The sequence below is a fragment of the Pteronotus mesoamericanus genome, unplaced genomic scaffold (genome assembly GCF_021234165.1).
Source record: "Pteronotus mesoamericanus isolate MK-2021 breed Mesoamerican mustached bat unplaced genomic scaffold, CSHL_Meso_final contig_75, whole genome shotgun sequence".
Lineage (NCBI taxonomy): Eukaryota > Metazoa > Chordata > Mammalia > Chiroptera > Mormoopidae > Pteronotus > Pteronotus mesoamericanus.
The window spans coordinates 7,515,988-7,537,580 of NW_026555249.1; the positions used below are offsets into that span (position 1 = coordinate 7,515,988).

The 21,593-nt window shown below is 31.5% G+C and overlaps 1 protein-coding gene across 3 annotated transcripts in view; it reads left to right on the forward strand.

The window, feature by feature from the left end:
* Nucleotides 1-21,593, forward strand: part of NIPBL (NIPBL cohesin loading factor) — a 184,713-nt gene that overhangs the window by 83,154 nt on the left and 79,966 nt on the right. For all 3 annotated transcript variants that reach the window (XM_054583947.1, XM_054583946.1, XM_054583949.1), the window contains 6 exons: nucleotides 2,014-2,113; nucleotides 2,668-2,819; nucleotides 8,577-8,737; nucleotides 9,672-9,768; nucleotides 12,429-13,055; nucleotides 18,978-20,600. In XM_054583947.1, the coding sequence (XP_054439922.1) occupies nucleotides 2,014-2,113; nucleotides 2,668-2,819; nucleotides 8,577-8,737; nucleotides 9,672-9,768; nucleotides 12,429-13,055; nucleotides 18,978-20,600 (2,760 nt within the window). The remainder of the gene's footprint in view (nucleotides 1-2,013; nucleotides 2,114-2,667; nucleotides 2,820-8,576; nucleotides 8,738-9,671; nucleotides 9,769-12,428; nucleotides 13,056-18,977; nucleotides 20,601-21,593) is intronic.

The following is a 21,593-nucleotide window of genomic DNA, read 5'->3' on the forward strand; positions in this document are numbered from 1 at the left end:
TATGGGGAGATCATTGGATTGAAAGAAAGACTGATAGCATAGGAGCATTTAGTACAGAATGGTGCGGGTAAATAAGCGATTGCATAAAGGATATCTTCCAGGGCTATTTATACTACGTTTTGGTAATTTATATTTTTTAAACATTTAATTTGGATAGTAAATCGCCCTAATTAAAAAATGTTTAGTAGAGTATTTACCTTTTAGTCACATATTTTATGTTCTATACTACACATAGAGTTTAATCCAAAATGTTGTTAGATTCTTTATTTTTTTATTGTTATTCTGTTACAGTTGTCCCATATCCTCCTTTGTAAAAACGTAAACTAGCATTTAAAAATTAATAGCACATTGTGATTTTTTTCTAGCCATTTTTCAAGTGATAGTTGGCCTTAAAATTTTAAAAGGTGAATCTGCCCTGGCTTGTGGCTCAGTGGATTGAGTACCGGCCTGTAAACTTAAGGGCTGCTGGTTTGATTCCCAGTCAGGGTACATGCCTGGGTTGCAGGCCAGGTTCCCAGTTGGGGGCGTGTGAAAGGCAACTGTACATTGCTGTTTCTCTCCCTCTGTTCCTTCCATTCTCTCTAGAAATAATAAATAAGTAAGTAAGTAAGTCTGTCTTTAAAAATAAAATTTTAAAAGGTGACTTTAGGTATAACTGAGTCACTCATGGAGAAAATTTTAATAATATTCAAATCATTTTATTTATACTTCTTTGGAACTTTAAGATAATCAGAAAGAACTGTTAAGACTTTCATTTGTTCTTTTTATGTATAAAACTTTTACTTTCAAACTAGTAATTCCAGCTTATTCCAGAGATGACTGTTAATTCAGTATTATTTTTTTAAATTCCCATCTTATGGAATATTGCCTTCCCTGTTAAAAAAAAAAATTCAGTAACAATAGTCATAGTAATTAAATTATATAATTTAATATTGAATTTGAGTTAAAATAGAAAGCTCAAAAGTTAAAATTTAGACAGTGTATAAAGGAAAACACATTAGTATTGCTGGTAGACTTTGAAGTGGTTTTGAGCCCTCATCCCATTCAACAGCTGTCAGAGAGCTAGAATCACTTCTGTAGTATTCCTGGCAAATGAACGTGTAGCTTCTGTTTGGATGTTTCTGGTGAAAGGCATTTTTCATTTCAATAGCAGGAAATGAAATTTGGGAATATCATGTGATGCTTGAAGTTCCCTAAAAGATTAGCTATGCATATCATAGTAAAGTTCAGGGTTAATCATAGGTCTTATCTCTGATTTTAAAATGTCTAAACTGAATTTTTCTTATCACTATATAACAAAATGCCATTTGTGTAACAGTTGAAGGAACCTTGTGTAGCTTGAAAAGATATGTGAGAATCTGAAAGCTACCCCTAGATTTCCTCTCATTAATCAAATATATATTTAATCCTTAATATTTGGCAAAGAATTACTGTGGAAGAAAGAATAGGAACATTCTACTTTGGATCAAAAGACTTTCAGTTGGGTTGCAGTAGCTTAAACTTTTGGCCCCCAAATAAAATACTTTAAAAAATGTATGTCTATAATAATTAAAAAAAACAACCTAGGTTTGAATCACAACGAAACGAATAGTGTTGTAAAATAAAGCTCCTAAGGATGGGAGATGTATGTAATAAAGTATTCCATTTAATAAAAAACCACCCAAAGACCTGTTGTAGCAGGAAGTGAGTAGTATTTGATCAGGGGGTAAAGTGACTTCTAAAATTTCTTTTAAATTCTAAGACTAAATGTTAGGATTTTAAAGAAAGCAAGTAAAATTTTTAAAAAATTTAAATCTCTGTAGCTGCTCGTAGATTAGTTATGTAGTAAAAGGATGTTTTGATCAAATTGGTTGTACTTGAACTTTATACTTTCTGTATTTTTTTCTTTAAAATGAAGAGGTTGATCAAGAAAAGAAAGATCTTTTGAATGTTTGTGAGAGAACAATTGACTTAAATCATTTAAAGGAAATAGAAGGAAATAATACGTTTACCATCTTTGTGTGTGTTGTTTAGGAATGATGATGTCTCAATATAAACTTTCTCAGAATTCCATGCACAGTAGTCCTGCATCTTCCAATTATCAACAAACCACTATCTCACATAGCCCCTCCAGGTAATATATATGTATATAATTTTATTAAGTATTGTTTTCTGTGGTGAATATACGTGTGAATATACAGAGTATACATACATATAGATAATGGTGAATTATATGTAATTAAGAAGTTAAAAGTGCTTATTTGGTCTTAAATGGTAACGTAGACATTTACCTTATATGCAGAAATGCTCTAATATGTGGATTGATGTATCATTTTAGTAACTTGATTTCATACACACAAAAGAATGTGTTAAAATAACCAGAGTGTTTGAGATTAGAAAATTTATAAAGTAGAACTTGGGTAGCATGGCTTTATATAACTTAAACAGATGCATACTTATATGCAAGTAATATAAATGAGTTATCCCAGTTTTTATAAACTGTTTGGTGTAACTCTTTGATTTGTGCATGATTTTTGTATATTCGATGATATTTTTCAGATTTTTTTTGTTTGCACAGGTTTAAATTTAAATAAATTAGAATTTGGAGAATTTTATGACAGTGAAATTTGAAGCAGTAGCCTATTTATTTTATTTCCTGATATTGTTTATTTGGATTTTGGCTTTTAGCCGGTTTGTGCCACCACAGACAAGCTCTGGGAACAGATTTATGCCACAACAAAATAGCCCAGTGCCTAGTCCATATGCCCCACAAAGCCCTGCAGGATACATGCCATACTCCCATCCATCAAGTTATACAACACATCCACAGATGCAGCAAGGTAAGAAACTTGGTTGTTTACTTAAAAGGAATACCTAGTATTCAAGCAAATTCATTTCTTCTAAGATATGGCTTAAGTTATTAAAAAACATGTTACATTTATCATTTGGAAATGTATCATTTGGGAGGTAAAAGGATCAGCGTCATTTTGACTCTTTGGATTAGGATTTTATACAACCGAGTATATCTAGTTATAAAATTAGGAACTGCTTTTTAATTTTGCTTTCTTCCTACAGTGGCACTAAGCCAAAGAAAAATTACATTTTAATTGGTAAACATATATAGTGTGAAAGTTTTACTGTAAAATACAGTATAAGTAGAAGGAAATTAATCTTAGATGCAAAAATTTCTGGCATCAGATTACTAGTTCTCAATTGAAGGCAAATGTTGATGGTATGATTTTTTTAAGGTTATATTTTGCTTGGGATGTATGAAATGGCTACTAAATAATTTATGATAAGTATAAATTTATTTGTACTTTGTGGGAGAAATTTTTAAAAGTACAAAAGATAATATAACAAATATCTGTGTGTTTTTCTTAGGTAATTAAGAGCAAATTTGTAACATTTGCAGTCAGGCATAAGTTCCTATGTGTACTTTTATTTTTTGTTATTCTAGAAGCTAAAACTTTCTTCATTTATAAACTTTTTAACTATAAGCTTTTAACTTAGTCATCTATCAAAACAGCCAACTTCTGGCTTCCCAAAGCTAGAGAATGAAATACTAGGTTGAAACTGTTTCATACACTAATGCAAAGAAAAACTGGTAGGCAAATCATCCATTTGGAATAGATATCTTCAATATTACAGAATTTAGTGTGAGTGCTGAACATATGTATGTATGTATGTATGTATGTAGGCTCTTGATACTCGTGAAATAGTATACTCTGGCACACACAGGTATGAGGAACATTTTAAATGTAATTAGGGGGATACATGTGTTGCTTATGGAAATGGCCACATACACATAAGTATGTGTAGGAAAGAACATAGGTTTTTTACACTACTGTTGTTTTTTAACAAGATAAAACCAGCTTTTTCAGAAAAATTAGTTGAAATCACAAAATCAAAGGAGAAATATAGTTTGGGGTCCTGTTCAGATGTGTCATTCCTTGGGAATTCTCACACATTTGAGGAACTAAAAATGTAACTCAGGTATTAGCCTCACTCAGATATAAAAGTTATAATAAATAGGAAAATTTATTGTGGTAAAGAACAAATGGATGGTAAATGGGACAGAAAAGAATCCAGAATGAGGGAAAAATATATAGGAATTTAAATTATATGAAAGTTAGTGATTAAAATACTTTTTCAACTTTATATTATAAAAAATTTAATCATGCAGAAAATTGAAACATGAGCATAATGAATCCCTTCACCAACAGGCATCATTATTCTTTGCCCTTAATACATCTGCTAAAAAGAAGGAAATTATTCTCTATAAACACCAACTGTAATCATTTACCCTAAAATTATTAAGAACAGTCTAGTATCATCTAATATCTAGTCTACATTCAATTTTTACCAGTTGTCCTAAATATGTCATTCATAACCATTCTTCTTTTCAAAGCATGATCTATCTCGTTTCTCACACATTGTGTTTGTTTTTTTCCCCCATAACAGTAGTTTTTATTTAAGAGTTTGTGCTATTTTTGTTGTAGAATATCTCATATTCTAGACTTTACTCTTTCCTCAGTGCTAATTCATTCATACTCCTTATATTTCCTATGGACTGGAAGTTATCTTTAAAAGCTTTATTAGTTTCCAGTTATATATTTTTTGCATGAGTACTGATAAGTAAATAAATAATGCACACTTAGATCGCCTCACATCAGAAGACACATAATGTCATGTGGTCCCAGTATTAATGGTATTTAAGTGGTGACTACTTTCATCTCTTCATTATATAAGTACATTGGTGGGGTTTTTTTTCCCTCTTTGCTATGAGCAGGTAATCTAAAGGGGGATATTTTGAGATCATGTAAATATCCTGTTCCAGTTAATCTTTTATCACAAAAGATTAGCATCCAAGAATAATTTCATCAGTTTTTGCACTGGTCATAGGTAAATGGTGATTTTTCTTTAATTGTCATTCTAAAGATGGCATTTTTAAATCAGTATGTAAGAATGCATTGTTTAATAAATCATGTTGAATTGATTGGCTAGGCAGTTGGATTCCTAGATCATCTCGAACGTAAATGTTCTAGATAGGTGAAGTATTTACCTGTTTGTTTGTATTTTAAGTAATGAAATTGTAAGAAGAAAACATGGGTAGGTTTTTTGTGATCACTCAAGAGTCGAGAAGGCATTGTTTGTAAGCAGACTTAAAACCTGGATTTTAGAAAGGAAAAAAAACCAGATTAATTATAAATTTCTGTGTAAGAGGAGAGAACATAAATGAGGACAAGTAAATATGGAGGAAAAACATTTTCAAAATTTATTATAATCATAAAGTATTAATGTTTAATATACCAAGATCTTAAATAGATTGATAAAAATAGACAAAAGTAGACTAAAGAAGTAAACAATTTGCTGTAAAAGAAAAGCAAATTAGATACAGAAATGTTACATATATGAAAATATGGTCAACCTGGCACACAGTTGAAGAGATGAATGAAAGTTAAAATGAAATATAATTTTAGATCTATCAGATTAGTAAGAACCTTATATGTTACCTAGAATCAACAAGTATACAGGGAAAATTAAACTTCTGACAGTCTTCACAGAGGTATAAATTGGTACAACATTTTTTAGAGAGCAGTTTGACAATGTCTATCATAATTTAAAATTCACGTACCTCCTTCTGTAGTTCAAAATCGATCTCCTTTAAAAGGAGGGGAAGGGATAAAACTATGCTCAGTTTTATCCGCAAGTTCTAACAAGCATTCAAGGAAGAGATATTCTAATCATAAAACATTCCAGTCATCATCTATGAACATGGAAACAAAATTTCTAAATATTACCACACCAAATAAGCAATGTTATCAACTTGTATGATAAAATTGGATGTATATGAGAAGTACATGGACTGGTTCATATTAGAAAATTAATTCAGATTAAGGGGATGGGGATCCTGTAAGCCTCTTAAGAGGTGCCAAAAGAGCATTATAAAAAAAAAGAAAAGAAAAGAACTTCCAGCCCTGGCTGTGTAGCTCATTTGGTTAGAGTATCATCCCAATAGGCCAGGATTGTGGGTTCTATCCCCAGTCAAGGCACATAAGAAGAATCAACCAATGAATGCATAAATGAGTGGCACAACAAATTGATGTTTCTGTCTCATCATGCAATCAGTCAGTAAAATTTAACTTCCATTTATGATTTTTAAAAGTTTTTCACAGAAGAGTAGATTAGGACAACCTTATTCTTTTTGTAAAAATTTATTTTTTCAAATACATTTGTCTCCGCCTACCCCCCACAACTTTCTCCTGCCTCCCCCTCCCTCCCTCAATCCTTCCCCACTTCGAGTTTGTCCATGAGTAGGACAACCTTACTCTGACAGCCTTTTCCTGATAAAGGCTGTCTTACTAATGGTGAAAAATTGGAAACATTTTTCTTCAAATCCAGGATAAAATATGAATGCCTGTAATCATCATCTTTTCAAATAAACCATTTATTTAGCATGTGATTTATTTTACTAATCAGTGAGTATCTTAGTCAATACAGGAAGATAAGCCTAAAAATATAAACAATTGGTAAAGAAGAAATTAAAAGTCTTGTTTTCAGATGATATGATTGTCTTCATAGAAAATCTAAGAGAAGCTACAAATAAGATAATAGAATTAATAAAAGCACTCCACACAGTTACTGAATACAAGATTATAACAATGAAATGAGTTGCATTTTTATAAGCCTAAAATAAGCAATTTTAAATATACTCTTAAAATATTAACAATTTCAATGAAAACCAAAAGGTATCTAGGAATACTCTTGTGTGGAGAAAATTATAAAACTTTTGATAGAGATATTAAAAAAATACCTAAGGAAAGAGTTGTACCACTTCATGTATGGAAGGACTCAGTGGGGTAAAGATGGGAATTTTTTTCAAATCTATACATTTAATACTATATTAATAAAAATCCCAAGCAGGGTTTTTATGCAGTTTAAGCTGCTTCTAGGAATTCGTGTGAAAAAATAAAAATTCAGGAATAGGCAAGATAATATTGAAATGTAAAGAGATGTAGTTTGATCTAACAGGAATCAAGATTTATTGTAATATTGGTCCAGGCATGGAAAAGTAGAATATGATGAAGTGAAATTTGATAAAGATTTCTCAGAACATACCCATGAACAAATGGAACTTGATACATATAGTATTGTATCTTAATGGAGAACGAATGGTTTCTGAGACAGTTATCCACATGGAAAAAGTAAAATTGGGATTCCTGTGTCATACTGCACAAAAAAATAAATTTTATATGGATTAAAGACCTAAGTGTGAAAAAACAAAACTATAAAACTTTGAAGAAAATATAGGAAACTATCTTTTCATGATTGTCTCTTAAGGAGGGAATCTGAATGTCCAATACCTATGAAAAGATGCTTGGCTTAACTGTTAATCAAGATTGCAAATATAAGTAACAGTCGAGATATTTCCCATTCTCAGATTGACAAAGAGTGTTGGCAAGGATATAGAGTAGTAAGAAGTGTCATATACTACCAATGGAGTACAAATGGACACAAGTAATTTGGGAAGCTATTTGTTAATATTTGGTAGGGTTTAAAAATTGACACATCCAGCAATTTCACTTCTTAATACACTTGTAAACGAAAGTCTTTTACAAGAACATGCATTACAGCATGATGACAACAAAAAGCTCTCTAAACATGTAACATTAAGAGTGGATCAACTGTGTACATTGTTCAGCAGAATATATGTAATGTTTTAAAAATAAATAAATTTATAACTACATGTATAAAAATGGATTAATTTCAAAATAACATTGAATTTAAATGTAAGTTAGAGGAGGATATATATCAGATATATATCATTTACATAAAGTCAGTGTACAAAACAATACTAAGTATTATTTAGGGATATATTCATAGCAAAGGTGTATAGATATAGGTAGAGTGAACCTAAAATATAGTGTTACTTTTAGGGAGTAAGGGAAAGGAAATAGAGGAGAAGAATATGCTGATATATGGAGACCTTCAATCATATCTAATGTTAACTTCATTTTTCTGAGAAATGCACCATTAGGCCATTTCTTCATTGTGTGAACATCCTAAAGTGTATTACACAAACCTGGGTGGTATAGCCTAGTGTATGTACCTAAGCTATATGGTATAGCCTGTTGTTTCTAGGCTACAAACCTATACAGCATGTTACTGTACTCAGTACTGTTGGCACCTGTAACACGGTGGTAAATACGAGTTTGTTTATACCAACATCACCACAAACAAGTAAACGATGCTTTGCACCACAGCATTACGATGCCCAGAACATTAGGACACCCACAATATTACGACATCACTAGGTGATAGAAATTTTTTAGCTCCATTCGAGTCTTATGAGACCATAATATATGCAGTCCTTTGTCTACTGGAAACCTCGTTATGCCACATGACTAGTTCTGAATGATGTGTAGCACAACATTAAGATTTGATCAAGCTCTGGATAGTTAGTACATGAGTGCTAGTCATATTATTCTGTGTAATTTCTGTATGCTTAAAATATTTCTTGTGGACAATTATTGTCTTCTTAAGAATTTTAACAGTTTATTTTTATAAAGCTTTTTTTTTATTCTTATTAATTTCAGCATCGGTATCAAGTCCCATTGTTGCAGGTGGTTTGAGAAACATACATGATAATAAAGTTTCTGGCCCGTTGTCTGGCAGTTCAGCTAATCATCATGCTGATAATCCTAGACATGGCTCAAGTGATGACTACCTACACATGGTGCACAGGCTAAGTAGTGACGTATGTAATATATTAGTTGTCATTAAGGTAATAGTTCTAATATTTGTCTCATAACCTAGTACTTTAATTCCACAATTTAAAGGGTATCTACTGTATGTCAAGAGTTATACTAGGTCTGAGAATCTAGCTATGAACAATAGGGTTTCTTTACCCACAAAGCTTAGTCTAGAGCAGGGTTGGTAAACAAGCCAGTGGTCTGATCCACAAACTAAGAACGGTTTTTACATTTCCAAAGAGTTTAAAAACAACAAGCATAGCAAAGAACATTATGTGACAGAAACTGCATGTGGCCTAGGAAACCTAAAATATTTATTATCTGTTTCTTTACAGAAAATGTTTGCCAACCCCTGGTCTAGAGGTTTAGGTTCTTAATGAAATATAATTTCATTTTTAAATATTTGCTCACACAAAAATGTTCTCTTAAATAATGAACCTTTACTTATTAGTACTTAGCTCTTTTTCCTTCTAAGTCCTATATAAAACTTTTTCCCTGAAACTTAATGTTTCTTTGATGTTATTAAAATATTTCATATTATGGAAATGCATCTTGTTATTGGTTTGGTGGTATCGTCACATAAGTTACATGTATTTAAGGACATGCCAAAAATGACAGTGGACTCTGCCCTCGAGACATTTACAGCCTGGTAGGGTGTTCACAGCTCCTTTTGTAGAAAATAGCAAACAAAATTGGAGCGCACTAGTAATACCAGTTTTCTTATTCATTGCCATGCGTAGGCTGTTGATTCTTTTGGATACAGTTTCAATTCTTCTAAGATATACCATGAAGAAAACAGGAAAGTGCAGAAGAATTATGCTATTGAATTGGTACCAACACTTTACCTGTCAGTAATTTATGTCTTTTATTGGTTCTCTTTAAGATTTCTGTAAAGCCTCTCCTATCATTCAAGATACAAATTTTATACTCTATTCTTAGGATGGAGATTCTTCAACATTGAGGAATGCTGCATCTTTTCCATTGAGGTCTCCACAGCCAGTGTGCTCCCCTGCTGGAAGTGATGGAACTCCTAAAGGTATTATTGTAACTGATATTTCCTTCAGCATTTTATATTTCAAGTTGAATAAAGAACTCAGACTTCTTAATGCAGATATCAGAAAGGATTCTCTATTGTTTTTCACTTATTGGAGGGAAAAAACAGGTCTGTACTTATCCCTGCAAACCACTGATATTATTTTAAGATATATACAATACAGTTCTCACTGAGAAATCCAGTGCTCTTTACAAACTACAAACATTTTACCTCACTTAAACATTTGAAATTATTGATCAGCTTTCTCTATCCTCCATCCCTGTCCCAACAAAACTTAGTTGACGTTAAATCTACCTGTTTTCCTCCTACTTCTTTCATAGGTTTGTTTTTTTTTTTCTTAATTGGGTCTTCTTTCTGCTTTCTCATTTCTCAAGATTTCCATTATTAAGCTTATCTTTCATTACACTTTTTTTATTGGCTATTTTACTCAGTTTTGGTAACAATATTTATTATTTATGAACATGTTTCCCAAATTTATATATTTGGCTCTAGTCATTTCCAGACAAAACTTCCTCATATCTAGCTAGTAGTTCACATTCATGTTCAAAATTGTTCTCACTTTTTTCCTGCTGTTTCTTGTTTCTCTTAATGCTACTCCAGTCCTGAATCATGTTAAAGTGTTCTCACCTCTTAGATAATCATTTATCAAAATATGGCCTATTCATTGTTACCTCCCCAAATCCCTTACATCTATTTTCATTTCTTATTAAAATCCTATATATTCTTGAGGTTCTGAGTTAATGGGTGATCTTCCATGGGTCCTCCAGTAATCTCTTGAAGCCAGTAGTTTATAGTTTTTCTAAGAATTTATCTGGTGCTGTCTTATGGACATGAATTTTATATTGTTTATCTTTGAAGTTACCAAAGAACCTTGTGTGGTGTTCTGTGTATGATAGAGTCACAAAATTGTGACTTTAAGTTCAGGTTTGGGCTATTTTCTCAAGTACTTAAAATTAAAGTCTGATCATTTGAATTAACAGTTTGTTGGAAGAGAATATTATACTCCACTGTGAAGAATTAGCTAGTAATTAATTGCAATTTAACTTGATAATAAGTTTTCTCTATTCATGAGAATTCCAATTATAGCCATCTAAAACATGGAATGGTCTACCTCTTATTAATGTAAAGATTTTTTTTTCACAGGTTCTCTTCCAACTCTTTGATCAGGACATATTTTGTGAGGTGAAAGTTGAATTTTTATGAGCCATTCAATTTTTATAATTCTGTAAATTTTCAGGGATGAGAATAACCCATTTTCTGAAAGAGAGCAACTTCCAGAGTACCTCTATTTGTAGGTTAGCTCACAGGCATTGTCAGGGTGAGAAGTTATTTAGACTGCCAGGGAGAATTAACAGTAGGGATAGCTGGTTGATCTAGTTAACTAGCCCATTTTTCCCCTAATTCTTGAGGATGGATGGGTGGGTGGGTAGATGGATAACTCTAGATAAAAACAAGAAAACTTTAGAACTACTTCATAAACACATTATTTATTGGAAGTCTTCCACATCTGTTCGTGGAGTGTGTTTCAGCTAGTTTTGAAGGTTGAATGAATCATCAGCTTAATTTAATTTTTAGGTGAATTGTTAGAATTTGAAGTTTGTTTAAAATATTATGTATATAACTTACCACATTAATTTTAAATACAATGGCAATATTGTGTATTATACTACAAACATTAGACAAATCTAGGTTTAATTTTTTTTTTCAGGTTTGTTAGCTATATAACCTTGGGCAAATTTTTTAACTTCTATGAGCTTCATAAGTTCCTTTCTGCAAAATAGTAATGATAAAATATTCATCAAGATTTTTGTGAATCAGTTAAATGAATTGATATGCAAGCTCCAACACAAAATAAATGGCCCAAAACTGTTAGGTATTTTTTTTTTAATGTCCTATATAAGCTTCATGTAAAAACACTACCTATTAATAAAACTTCAAACAAACATTTATAGTAAATTACTCCAATAGCATGTTTATCACATTTCATCCAATAGCTATGTTTTCTAAGAAGTTATTTTTATATATCATACTTTAAGTGTATTAACATTGCTAATTGAAATGATGTTAAGTGGAGAAAGAGAAGACCACACAAAGGTATAAATCAATATTTTACCACCAGTTTGTAAAGTAAATGAAGACTAATAATTGTAATTTTTTTCCACTTTCTTTTTCGTATAGAAGTCAGTATTCATATGAGTGTACTGGTCACTAGGATTGATTGATTGATTGATTTTAATTTTACTACAGATATGTCAGTTTTTCTAGATAACCAATGAAAGAATAGAGATCATCATGCCCAGAATATTTATGTTGTATCAACTTCAGAAACAATGAGCCCTTTTGCCTTTTTCAAGCTAAGTACTCATATTTTATTGGCACAAAAATAAAAATAATACTGGTCTGGAAAATGATACTCGTATTTCAATTCAAACCTAGATCATCTCCCAGCAAGCTAACAGACCATGGCAGGAGGACAAGTCTTCAGGATTTCTTTTTGTATTTTGTAAATAAGTAGCTTGGATTAGATAATTTTCTAATATTTTTTTCTAGTATCTCTATATTGTCACTTCTTATTTCTGTCACAGTATATGAAAATGTAAAACCAGCAGTGTTCATTCCTGCCTGTTGAATTGTGTTTCTAGGGTCAAGACCACCATTAATCCTACCATCTCAGCCTCTACCTTGTTCATCACCTCGTGATGTTCCACCAGATATCTTGCTCGATTCTCCAGAAAGAAAACAAAAGAAGCAAAAGAAAATGAAATTAGGCAAGGATGAAAAAGACCAGAGTGAGAAAGCTGCAATGTATGATATCATTAGCTCTCCATCTAAGGACTCTACTAAACTTACATTAAGACTTTCTCGTGTAAGGTCTTCAGACATGGACCAGCAAGAGGATATGCTTCCTGGTATGGAAAATAGCAATGTTTCAGAAAATGATATTCCTTTTAATGTGCAGTATCCAGGACAGACTTCAAAAACACCCATTACTCCACAGGATGTAAACCGCCCACTTAATGCTGCTCAGTGTTTGTCGCAGCAAGAACAAACAGCATTCCTTCCAGCAAATCAAGTGCCTGTTTTACAACAGAACACTTCAGTTGCAACAAAACAGCCCCAGACTTCTGTAGTACAGAATCAGCAACAGGTATCACAGCAGGGACCTATATATGATGAAGTGGAATTGGATGCATGGGCTGAAATTGAGCGAATAGAGAGAGAATCAGCTATTGAAAGGGAGCGCTTTTCAAAAGAAGTTCAAGATAAAGGTAAAATAATCTCTTTATTATCACTTCTTACTCTGGGCAGATATGTAGTTATAATGTCAAAATAGTTTTTTTAAGTTACTCGTTTTCTCATTGTATTTCATAATTCTTTATGTCTCTTTAATTATATTTTTATTACTAATGTTCACACCTCAGATTCTTAATTTCATTTTTTATCTGAAACAACTGAGATTTGGTAATTCTATATCACAGGTCCATCATCTTTTATATATCAAGTGACTTTTTTCCTGTGCTTGTCTACTATAGTAAACATTAGCATTCCTATATCACATGCTTTTTTCATGTTATGTTAATATAGTTTTCCATCTTCAGTTTTTTTCTGCAAAAACAAAGCGTTAACTGCTATAGAATTAATTTGAATCAGTGCATTTAAGAAAAGTTTGTTTGTATGTATGCATATTATACAATTAGATTTTTCCCTTGGTTTTTGCTCCTACCACTTCTTAATAATGTGACTTCTTTTTAGTAAAAGAATTATGAAAAGAATTTTAAGTTAATATTAAGCAGCAAACAGATTAAGGATCAAAGACCTTTTGTTTGTGATTACAGTTAAGTGTTCCTTTTTGTCCGACTAGTATATGAGGATGGAGATCCAAGACACATGTTCTATGAGTTTATGGGCTTTTTTCCTGCTTTATAAATAGTTACAATCAAATGAAAGTAGCTTTCTATTAAGTTCTTGATTATTTTAATTGAGACCGACGAATTAGTGATTAACATTAGTAATATAATTTATGAATTTGTTGTCTTCACAGATGTGTATATACATTTGAATATCCAAACCAAAGCATACTTTATGATTTAACTTCATAGTTAAATACTGTAGATTGATTCACAGTTTTTTTCATGTTTTCTTAGTAACCATATTTCTTGGTAATTATAAAATTTAATGTTGGGAGAATTCATTTTTATATATGATTTTGTTTATATGTGACAGAATCATTCTAGATAATTGTGTTTCTATGCTAAGAAATATACTGAAGATTTGTATTATATTTCCTGTCTGTCAATATGGCTTTTTTTTAATGTTACTAAAAAATAGACTATATTTACTAATTGTTACAGTGTTTGCTGAATATATAAATCACAGCTAGATGCAAGTAAAGAGATTGATATTTTATTGGCTAGAGAACTGGGATTTTTTTTTTAAACTAGTAAGTCATTGACATTAAGGATGAAATAAAGTATTGCTTGTTCTTTCTCTTTGCATAGTAGTGTGGGGTTCAGAAAAGAAGTATACCATTGTGGGTGCCAAAATATATCTCCTCCTCTAATTTCTTATAAAATTATATGCATGTCAAATGAAGAGAGTAATATTATTCAGCTTCTCCTGATAATATTTATATATTCCAAATTCCTGAATTCTATAACAGTTTTGCAAGAAACATATAAAATTGTAATTTTTCTTGACCAAGAATTATTAGTTGCCTTGAGAACTGAATTTTTGCATGACATTTTAATCTGTGTTTTGGAAACTTGTGTTCTTAGAAAGGAGTATAATTTTTTAAATGATTTTTTTAGTTGGTGGTGGTGGTAACAAAAATAAAGGAAATGATGAACTCTGGGTATTTGTTTTTAACTTTCCTGGATTTTTATTGTATTATATTTGTTGAAACCAAAGTTTTTACCTTTAAAACTTGAATGAAAATAAGAATAGTAAATAAGGTTAATTGTCTATTAGCAAACATTTTAGACCACTAACTTGTCTTTGGGTGAATAACAAAATCAATAAACAGCATACTGTTCTTTCAGAAACTTAAAATATATATTTTACTTTTAATTATCTAATCAATATTCTCTGTGACCTGTGATTCTGTGGTTATAGCAAATATAATTGAAAAGTTGAATGAGCAGAGTTGACAGAATTTTGAGCTCTGTAAGTTGACTTAACAGAGGTATCTGGTGCTATAGTATTAAAGGAAAAATGTTTATAGAACTATCTTAGTTTTAGTTTACTTTAGATGAATTTAGTATGCATATTGAATGTAGTATATCTGGCTGCTGATTTTGCTGACCTCATATTAGTGTTGTTGTTTCTCACTTGTTTTCTGAAAGCCATATTCCCATTATTTTATGGCTTTATTTGAAAACCTTTGGAATATAGGAACCATCTAATACCTTTGCTTTGATCCTTGTAATTTTGTATTCTGTTTCTGCATTGTGTGGTGGGATAGTGTTTTATATATAAGCAGTTATCTTGAGATTTTGGAAATATTAAATATTTGGTATATTGCTCCAAGATTGTAGGTGAGGTCATAAATAAAAGCAAAATTTTCTAAAGTGGTGGTTTTCAGCCAGCCCTTGAGAGATGAAATACTTTTTGAAATGAATTTATCATTAGTAACCACCACATTTTAGGAGTAAATTGTAAAATTGTTATTTACTGTATTCTAAGTTTTGGCACTGAGAACTTTTTAATAACTATTGTATTGGTGATGGTATGGACCAAACAAGACTACTTTGGTCCACTGAGAGCTCTACTCTAGGGTCTGAGCTTATTTCCTATTATATCCATTTGTCATCAGAGAAGCATTCCCTTTAATAGACAAAAAATTAAAAATCTTACATTGTAAGATTAGAAATATGGTTGTTTGATAATTACAGAATTTGAGAAAAGGGATAGAGTTCTCAAGAAATATTTTACCCAGACTGTAGAACCTAATGTGCCTCTCTGTTCCACACACAGAAGACACTTTTCTGGCTGCTGGATATTTATTTCCCTTTTTCCTCTTCTTCCTTCTTTGGATAGTTTTATATACACTGATAAATTAACTCTCTGTACTTTAATATTTTATAATATTCCTGAGGGACTTTTTCTCAGCCTTTTGCTCATATTTTAACATCTGTAATTATATACATTAATTTTTAAAGGCTATTCATCTTTGCTTCTGGAATAACCGGTCATAGACATTAATATCTCCTTCATGTGCTGAAAATTCCTGCTTTCTTTTGTCAAAGAGGGATCTCTTTGTATCTTTGCCTAATTTCACCTTTTCCCAAGGTCCACTTTCCATGTTAGCAAGTATAAGGAATGGCCTAGCTACACTAATGTTTTATTATAACGTTATAATATTCTTGCACTGTAACCTGTATAAGAAGGAAATTATTACCTACTGTCATTTGGGAAAAGAGATAGGGATTGTGAACAGGAATGGAACAATTAACTACTGTTAATTGTACTGTGGTTTAGGGGTGGGATGTTTTTATTTTTCATAATTGGCTACTATGTATACAGTTGTGCTTTCTACTTTTTAAGTGTTTTCATTTATCACTTGCAGATTTAAGCAAATGATATACTTTGTTTCTTATAAGTATAATCAATTTCAGAATTTCTCTAAGGGCTGGATCTTATTTTCAAAATATTAGCGCCTGGATGGCAAGTGTTGTTAGTTTTGAAATTATATCTTTTTGTAAGCATTATCTTCAGGAAGATATACATTCTGATAGCTTATTTTGTGGTTCCCAGTGCTAAACAGGGCTTAAAGGTAATGTGTCTCAAATATTAAAATTTCTTCATAGAAATGGCTTTCCATAACTAGATGAAGGTTATGATATAATGAAGACTGATGAAAAAAATGAATAGACAAAAGTGACCTAGGCAGATTCAGAGCCACTTATAGGATTAAGTTCATGTTGGAACTGAATTAGGTGAAGTGAATCAGAACTTGCCTTCTCTTAACATATACAAGAGTCCTTGCAGCAGTAATGGAATTTTTCCCAGTTTTACAGAAGAGGTGAAGTACTTTTCAATAATTGAAAAGTTAAAACTTTCTTTTTAGCAGTATTTTATGTATAGTGCAACAAGATATAAAATCTTTCCCAATTTTAATGCATTACTCTTGTGCAATGCTTTCAGAAGTTTTTATTATAAATAATTATAGTGTTTATAGTTTAAGATAACTAAATCAAACATGGTAGTTTCTTTGAAATTAAACTATTTGCTAAATAGGTTTATGATCTATAAACACTTAAATCCTTTAAAATTTAGCTTTCCAGATATTTTAATGTTTTCCTGAAAGCCAGATTGCTCATATTAATAAAAGGATGAGCCACAGATTTCTTAAATCTTCAGATGCTGGAAAACATTGTCACTATAGCTCTTAAGTGTGCCTATGGTACCATTTTATAGCTTTCATATAGCATAATTTTTGAAAAATATAAAAAACTTAATGCTATTTAAATTTCTAGATTATTGTCATAAGGGTTTAAGGAACAAGTATAATATGATAGAGTATCCTATTAATGAGCTAATAATTATTTGGTGTGCCCTATGACAAAGTATAAAGATTATTTTGTGTGGCACAACATTCAAAAATAAAATTTTGTAAGTATAAACTTACTATTTTGCATTTTTTTTTGAGGTATTGTTGCAGAAAGTTTCATGTAAGTTTTTACCAAGTTAGTTTTAACTAGGGAAAGCAGTCTAATGATAATATACTTTATTATTATTATTATTATTATTATTATTACATCATCAGGTAGTTGTTTTGCAAATGCAGTATATATGATGATAGATCTGATTTCTGAATAACTGAAGAAGAATGACTTAGTTCTGCAAAATTCCTAAGAAATATCTGAAGTAAATTCTAGTAATATTTGATTAGATTTAAAGCTGGGTGAATTTTACTTCTTTCTTTGTAAACAAAATAGTGGAACTTTCATATATAAAAGCAGCATTGCCATTAAAAGTTTTTTTTCAAAACTTGATTTCCTCACAAGAAGGAACTGTTCTTTTTAGCCATCAGTTTGACTTTTATCCTTGTCATACTGTTTTGCTTAAAAGATACCACAGTAATGAATATATAAGAGAATCTAGTGGTTCTCCTGTGAAACTGATTTAAATGACTCTTAGCCAGGTAATGTAGCAAATAAATATTAAAGCAGAAAAACCTCAAGATGCTATAATATAATCATTCCCAAGAACTATTTGGAGATTCAGTTTATAGAAAATGACCTAGCAGCCTCTTAAGTCAAGTGGAATCATGCATAGAAATACACAGCCGTTTAGAGTTCCTTGACATTTTATTGTGGTGGTGGATTTGTATGTATGTGTGTGTGTATTTTTATCTTTACATTTCAGATTACTGTAAATAATTTGTTACTGAGGCCAAGATATAGACCCCTCCCTAGAAGTTTACATTGAAAAACCAAAGATTTTTCCTCAGTGGAAGTTGCTTAAAACAGGATTTATCACAAAAGTCCTTATATGCTTTTATTTTTATACTTACAATGTTACCTTATTTTAAATATACTTCTGTGTGTTAGCTTTAAATTCCATTTGTGCTGTTGACACTGAAGAATTTGAATCCTGTATCAAAGGTTAATAATAAAGTATTAATTTTTTTTCTATCATTTTTTTAATTGATGTAGTTTCTGTTTTCTTTTGGGTGTTATCTTTTCCATGTTTTTCTTGTGTATTGTACAGTTTCCACTTTCTATTCAGTATGTTGGCATATTTACATTCTTATAGTTTTTGGATAACTGTTTTAATGATCATAAATGAGAATACATGATTTATAACTGGTTGCCTTATTGATACAGAGAATCTGGTTTATCTTTAACATATACAAACAAAAATACATGTTTGTATTTAATATATTGTAGTTTCCATTTACTTTATATTTTAGGCTTATTTATATGCTCAACAGGTATACTGTTAAATTCTTCATACTCTAGTCACTCATATTTATTGAGATACAGCAAGCATGAATATTTCTTTAAACATTGTTTTAAAAATACTGTCATTCGTGCCTACTATTTTATATATGTATATTGACATTTGCATTCACCACCTTTAAAAAAATCATTATGACTTTAAAAAAATAGTCAAAGTCCATATGGTCTTTTAATAAGATAAGAATATATGTCTATTACTGATACTGAATATTTATCTTTAAATTTCAGATAAGCCTTTGAAAAAAAGAAAACAAGATTCTTACCCACAGGAGGCTGGGGGTGCTACAGGAGGTAATAGACCAGCTTCTCAGGAGACGGGTTCTACGGGAAATGGGTCAAGGCCAGCATTAATGGTTAGCATTGATCTTCATCAGGCAGGAAGAGTGGACTCTCAGGCTTCTGTAACTCAGGATTCAGACTCCATAAAAAAGCCTGAAGAAATCAAACAATGTAATGATGCACCTATTTCTGTTCTTCAGGAAGATATTGGAAATCTTAAATCTACACCAGAAAACCATCCTGAGACTCCTAAAAAAAAGTCTGATCCTGAGCTTTCAAAGAGTGAATTAAAACAAAATGAAAGTAGATTGGCAGAATCTAAACCAATTGAAAACAGATTGGTGGAGACAAAATCAAGTGAAAGTAAGTTAGAAACTAAAATTGAGACACAAACAGAAGAACCTAAACAGAATGAGAGCAGGACTATGGAATCCAAACAAAACGAGAGCACCATAACCGAACCTAAACAGAATGAAAATAGACTGTCTGAAACAAAACCAAATGATAACAAACAAAATAATGGCAGATCAGAGACAACAAAGTCAAGACCTGAAACCCCAAAGCAAAAGGGTGAAAGCCGACCTGAAACGCCAAAACAAAAGAGTGATGGGCGTCCTGAAACCCCAAAACAAAAGGGCGATGGGCGGCCTGAAACTCCAAAGCAGAGAGGTGAGGGCCGACCGGAAACTCCAAAGCAAAAGAGTGAAGGTCGGCCCGAAACACCAAAACATAGGCATGAAAATAGGAGGGATTCTGGAAAGCCATCAACAGAGAAAAAACCTGAAGTGTCTAAACATAAACAGGATATTAAATCTGATTCACCTCGGTTAAAATCAGAACGAGCTGAAGCCTTAAAGCAAAGACCCGATGGACGATCTATTTCTGAGTCACTAAGACGTGACCATGATAGTAAACAAAAATCAGATGATAGGAGTGAATCAGACCGACATCGGGGAGATCAGTCTAGGGTTCGAAGACCAGAAACATTGAGATCCTCTAGTAGAAATGAACATGGCGTTAAATCTGATGGTTCAAAACCTGATAAACTAGAAAGAAAACACAGACATGAATCAGGGGACTTGAGAGAAAGACCATCTTCTGGGGAGCAGAAATCAAGGCCTGACAGTCCTCGTGTTAAACAAGGAGATTCTAATAAATCAAGACCTGATAAGCCTGGTTTCAAATCACCAAACAGTAAAGATGACAAAAGGACAGAGGGTAACAAGAGTAAAGTAGACAGTAATAAAGCACACCCTGATAATAAGGCAGACTTCCCAAGTTATTTGTTGGGGGGCAGGTCTGGTGCTTTGAAAAATTTTGTCATTCCAAAAATCAAGAGGGATAAAGATGGCAATATTACTCAGGAGACAAAGAAAATGGAAATGAAAGGAGAACAGAAAGACAAAGTAGAAAAAATGGGATTAGTTGAAGACCTAAATAAAGGAGCTAAGCCTGTAGTTGTCCTGCAAAAACTCTCTTTGGATGATGTTCAGAAACTTATTAAAGATAGAGAGGATAAATCAAGAAGTTCCCTTAAACCTATCAAGAATAAACCATCAAAGTCAAATAAAGGTAAGAATAATTATACTGATGTCATTTGTATTCTAATCAGTTTTACCTTGAGGGTTACTAAGGATTTTTAAAAAAGGGAAATTTGCAAAAATTCAAGCACTACAACATGGAAATATAACATTTATATAAAATAATAATGAATTTTTTTCAGTAATAGGGACAAAAAGTTCTCAGAATTTTGTTTCTTCTAGAACTCTTCGCTGTAGTCATAATTTTTTCTGTTTGGTACACAGAGATAAGTTCTTTTGCTGTGTAATTATTTTAGATATTTTTGAAAATGGCATGTCAATCAAGTGAATGATTAGAATGGATGTATTTAACAACTTTTAAAAAGTTATTTTGGCTGTAGTGAGATTCCATTCTATAATGAGGTAATAAATTGAATTTAATATCTAACATGTCAGTTGAACTGTATGATATACAAAAATCAGTGTTAAAATTTTTTTTCTTAAATGCAGATTGATTTTATTTTTTAAGTGTCAAAGTTAATTATAAAATATTAAAAGATTTTTAAAGACTATCCAGTATCTCAATACTGCTTTCTTACAGACCTGTCTCTGAGTTAATTAATGATGAATAGTTTGAATTTATATAATTTAGTGAGTTACATAAAAGGTTATTTATTTTTGCAGGGGAGATGGTTAGTTACAAATATTTTATTTTAAAAATATATAGTTTTGCTCTTTTCTGTGGAAAAGTAATAGGAAATAGTATTTACCTCAAATTGGATTAAATCATTAGTTTGTGAGGGTTGTATTTTGTTTTGTTTTTGACATGGTTGCTGTGTTAAATTCTCCAGTTACTTGAGTAGGTAGTATTGTTCCCAGGAGGGGAGAAATAAAAAGGTCTTGAGTGCTGAAAATAAAGGAGCAGCTTATGCAGAAAATATAATTTTGTGTTTCTTTATATACTACCATATACCTATTTGTGTGTGTGTGTGTGTGTGTGTGTGTGTGTGTGTGTGTGTGTATGGTTTTTTCTTTTTGATGATGC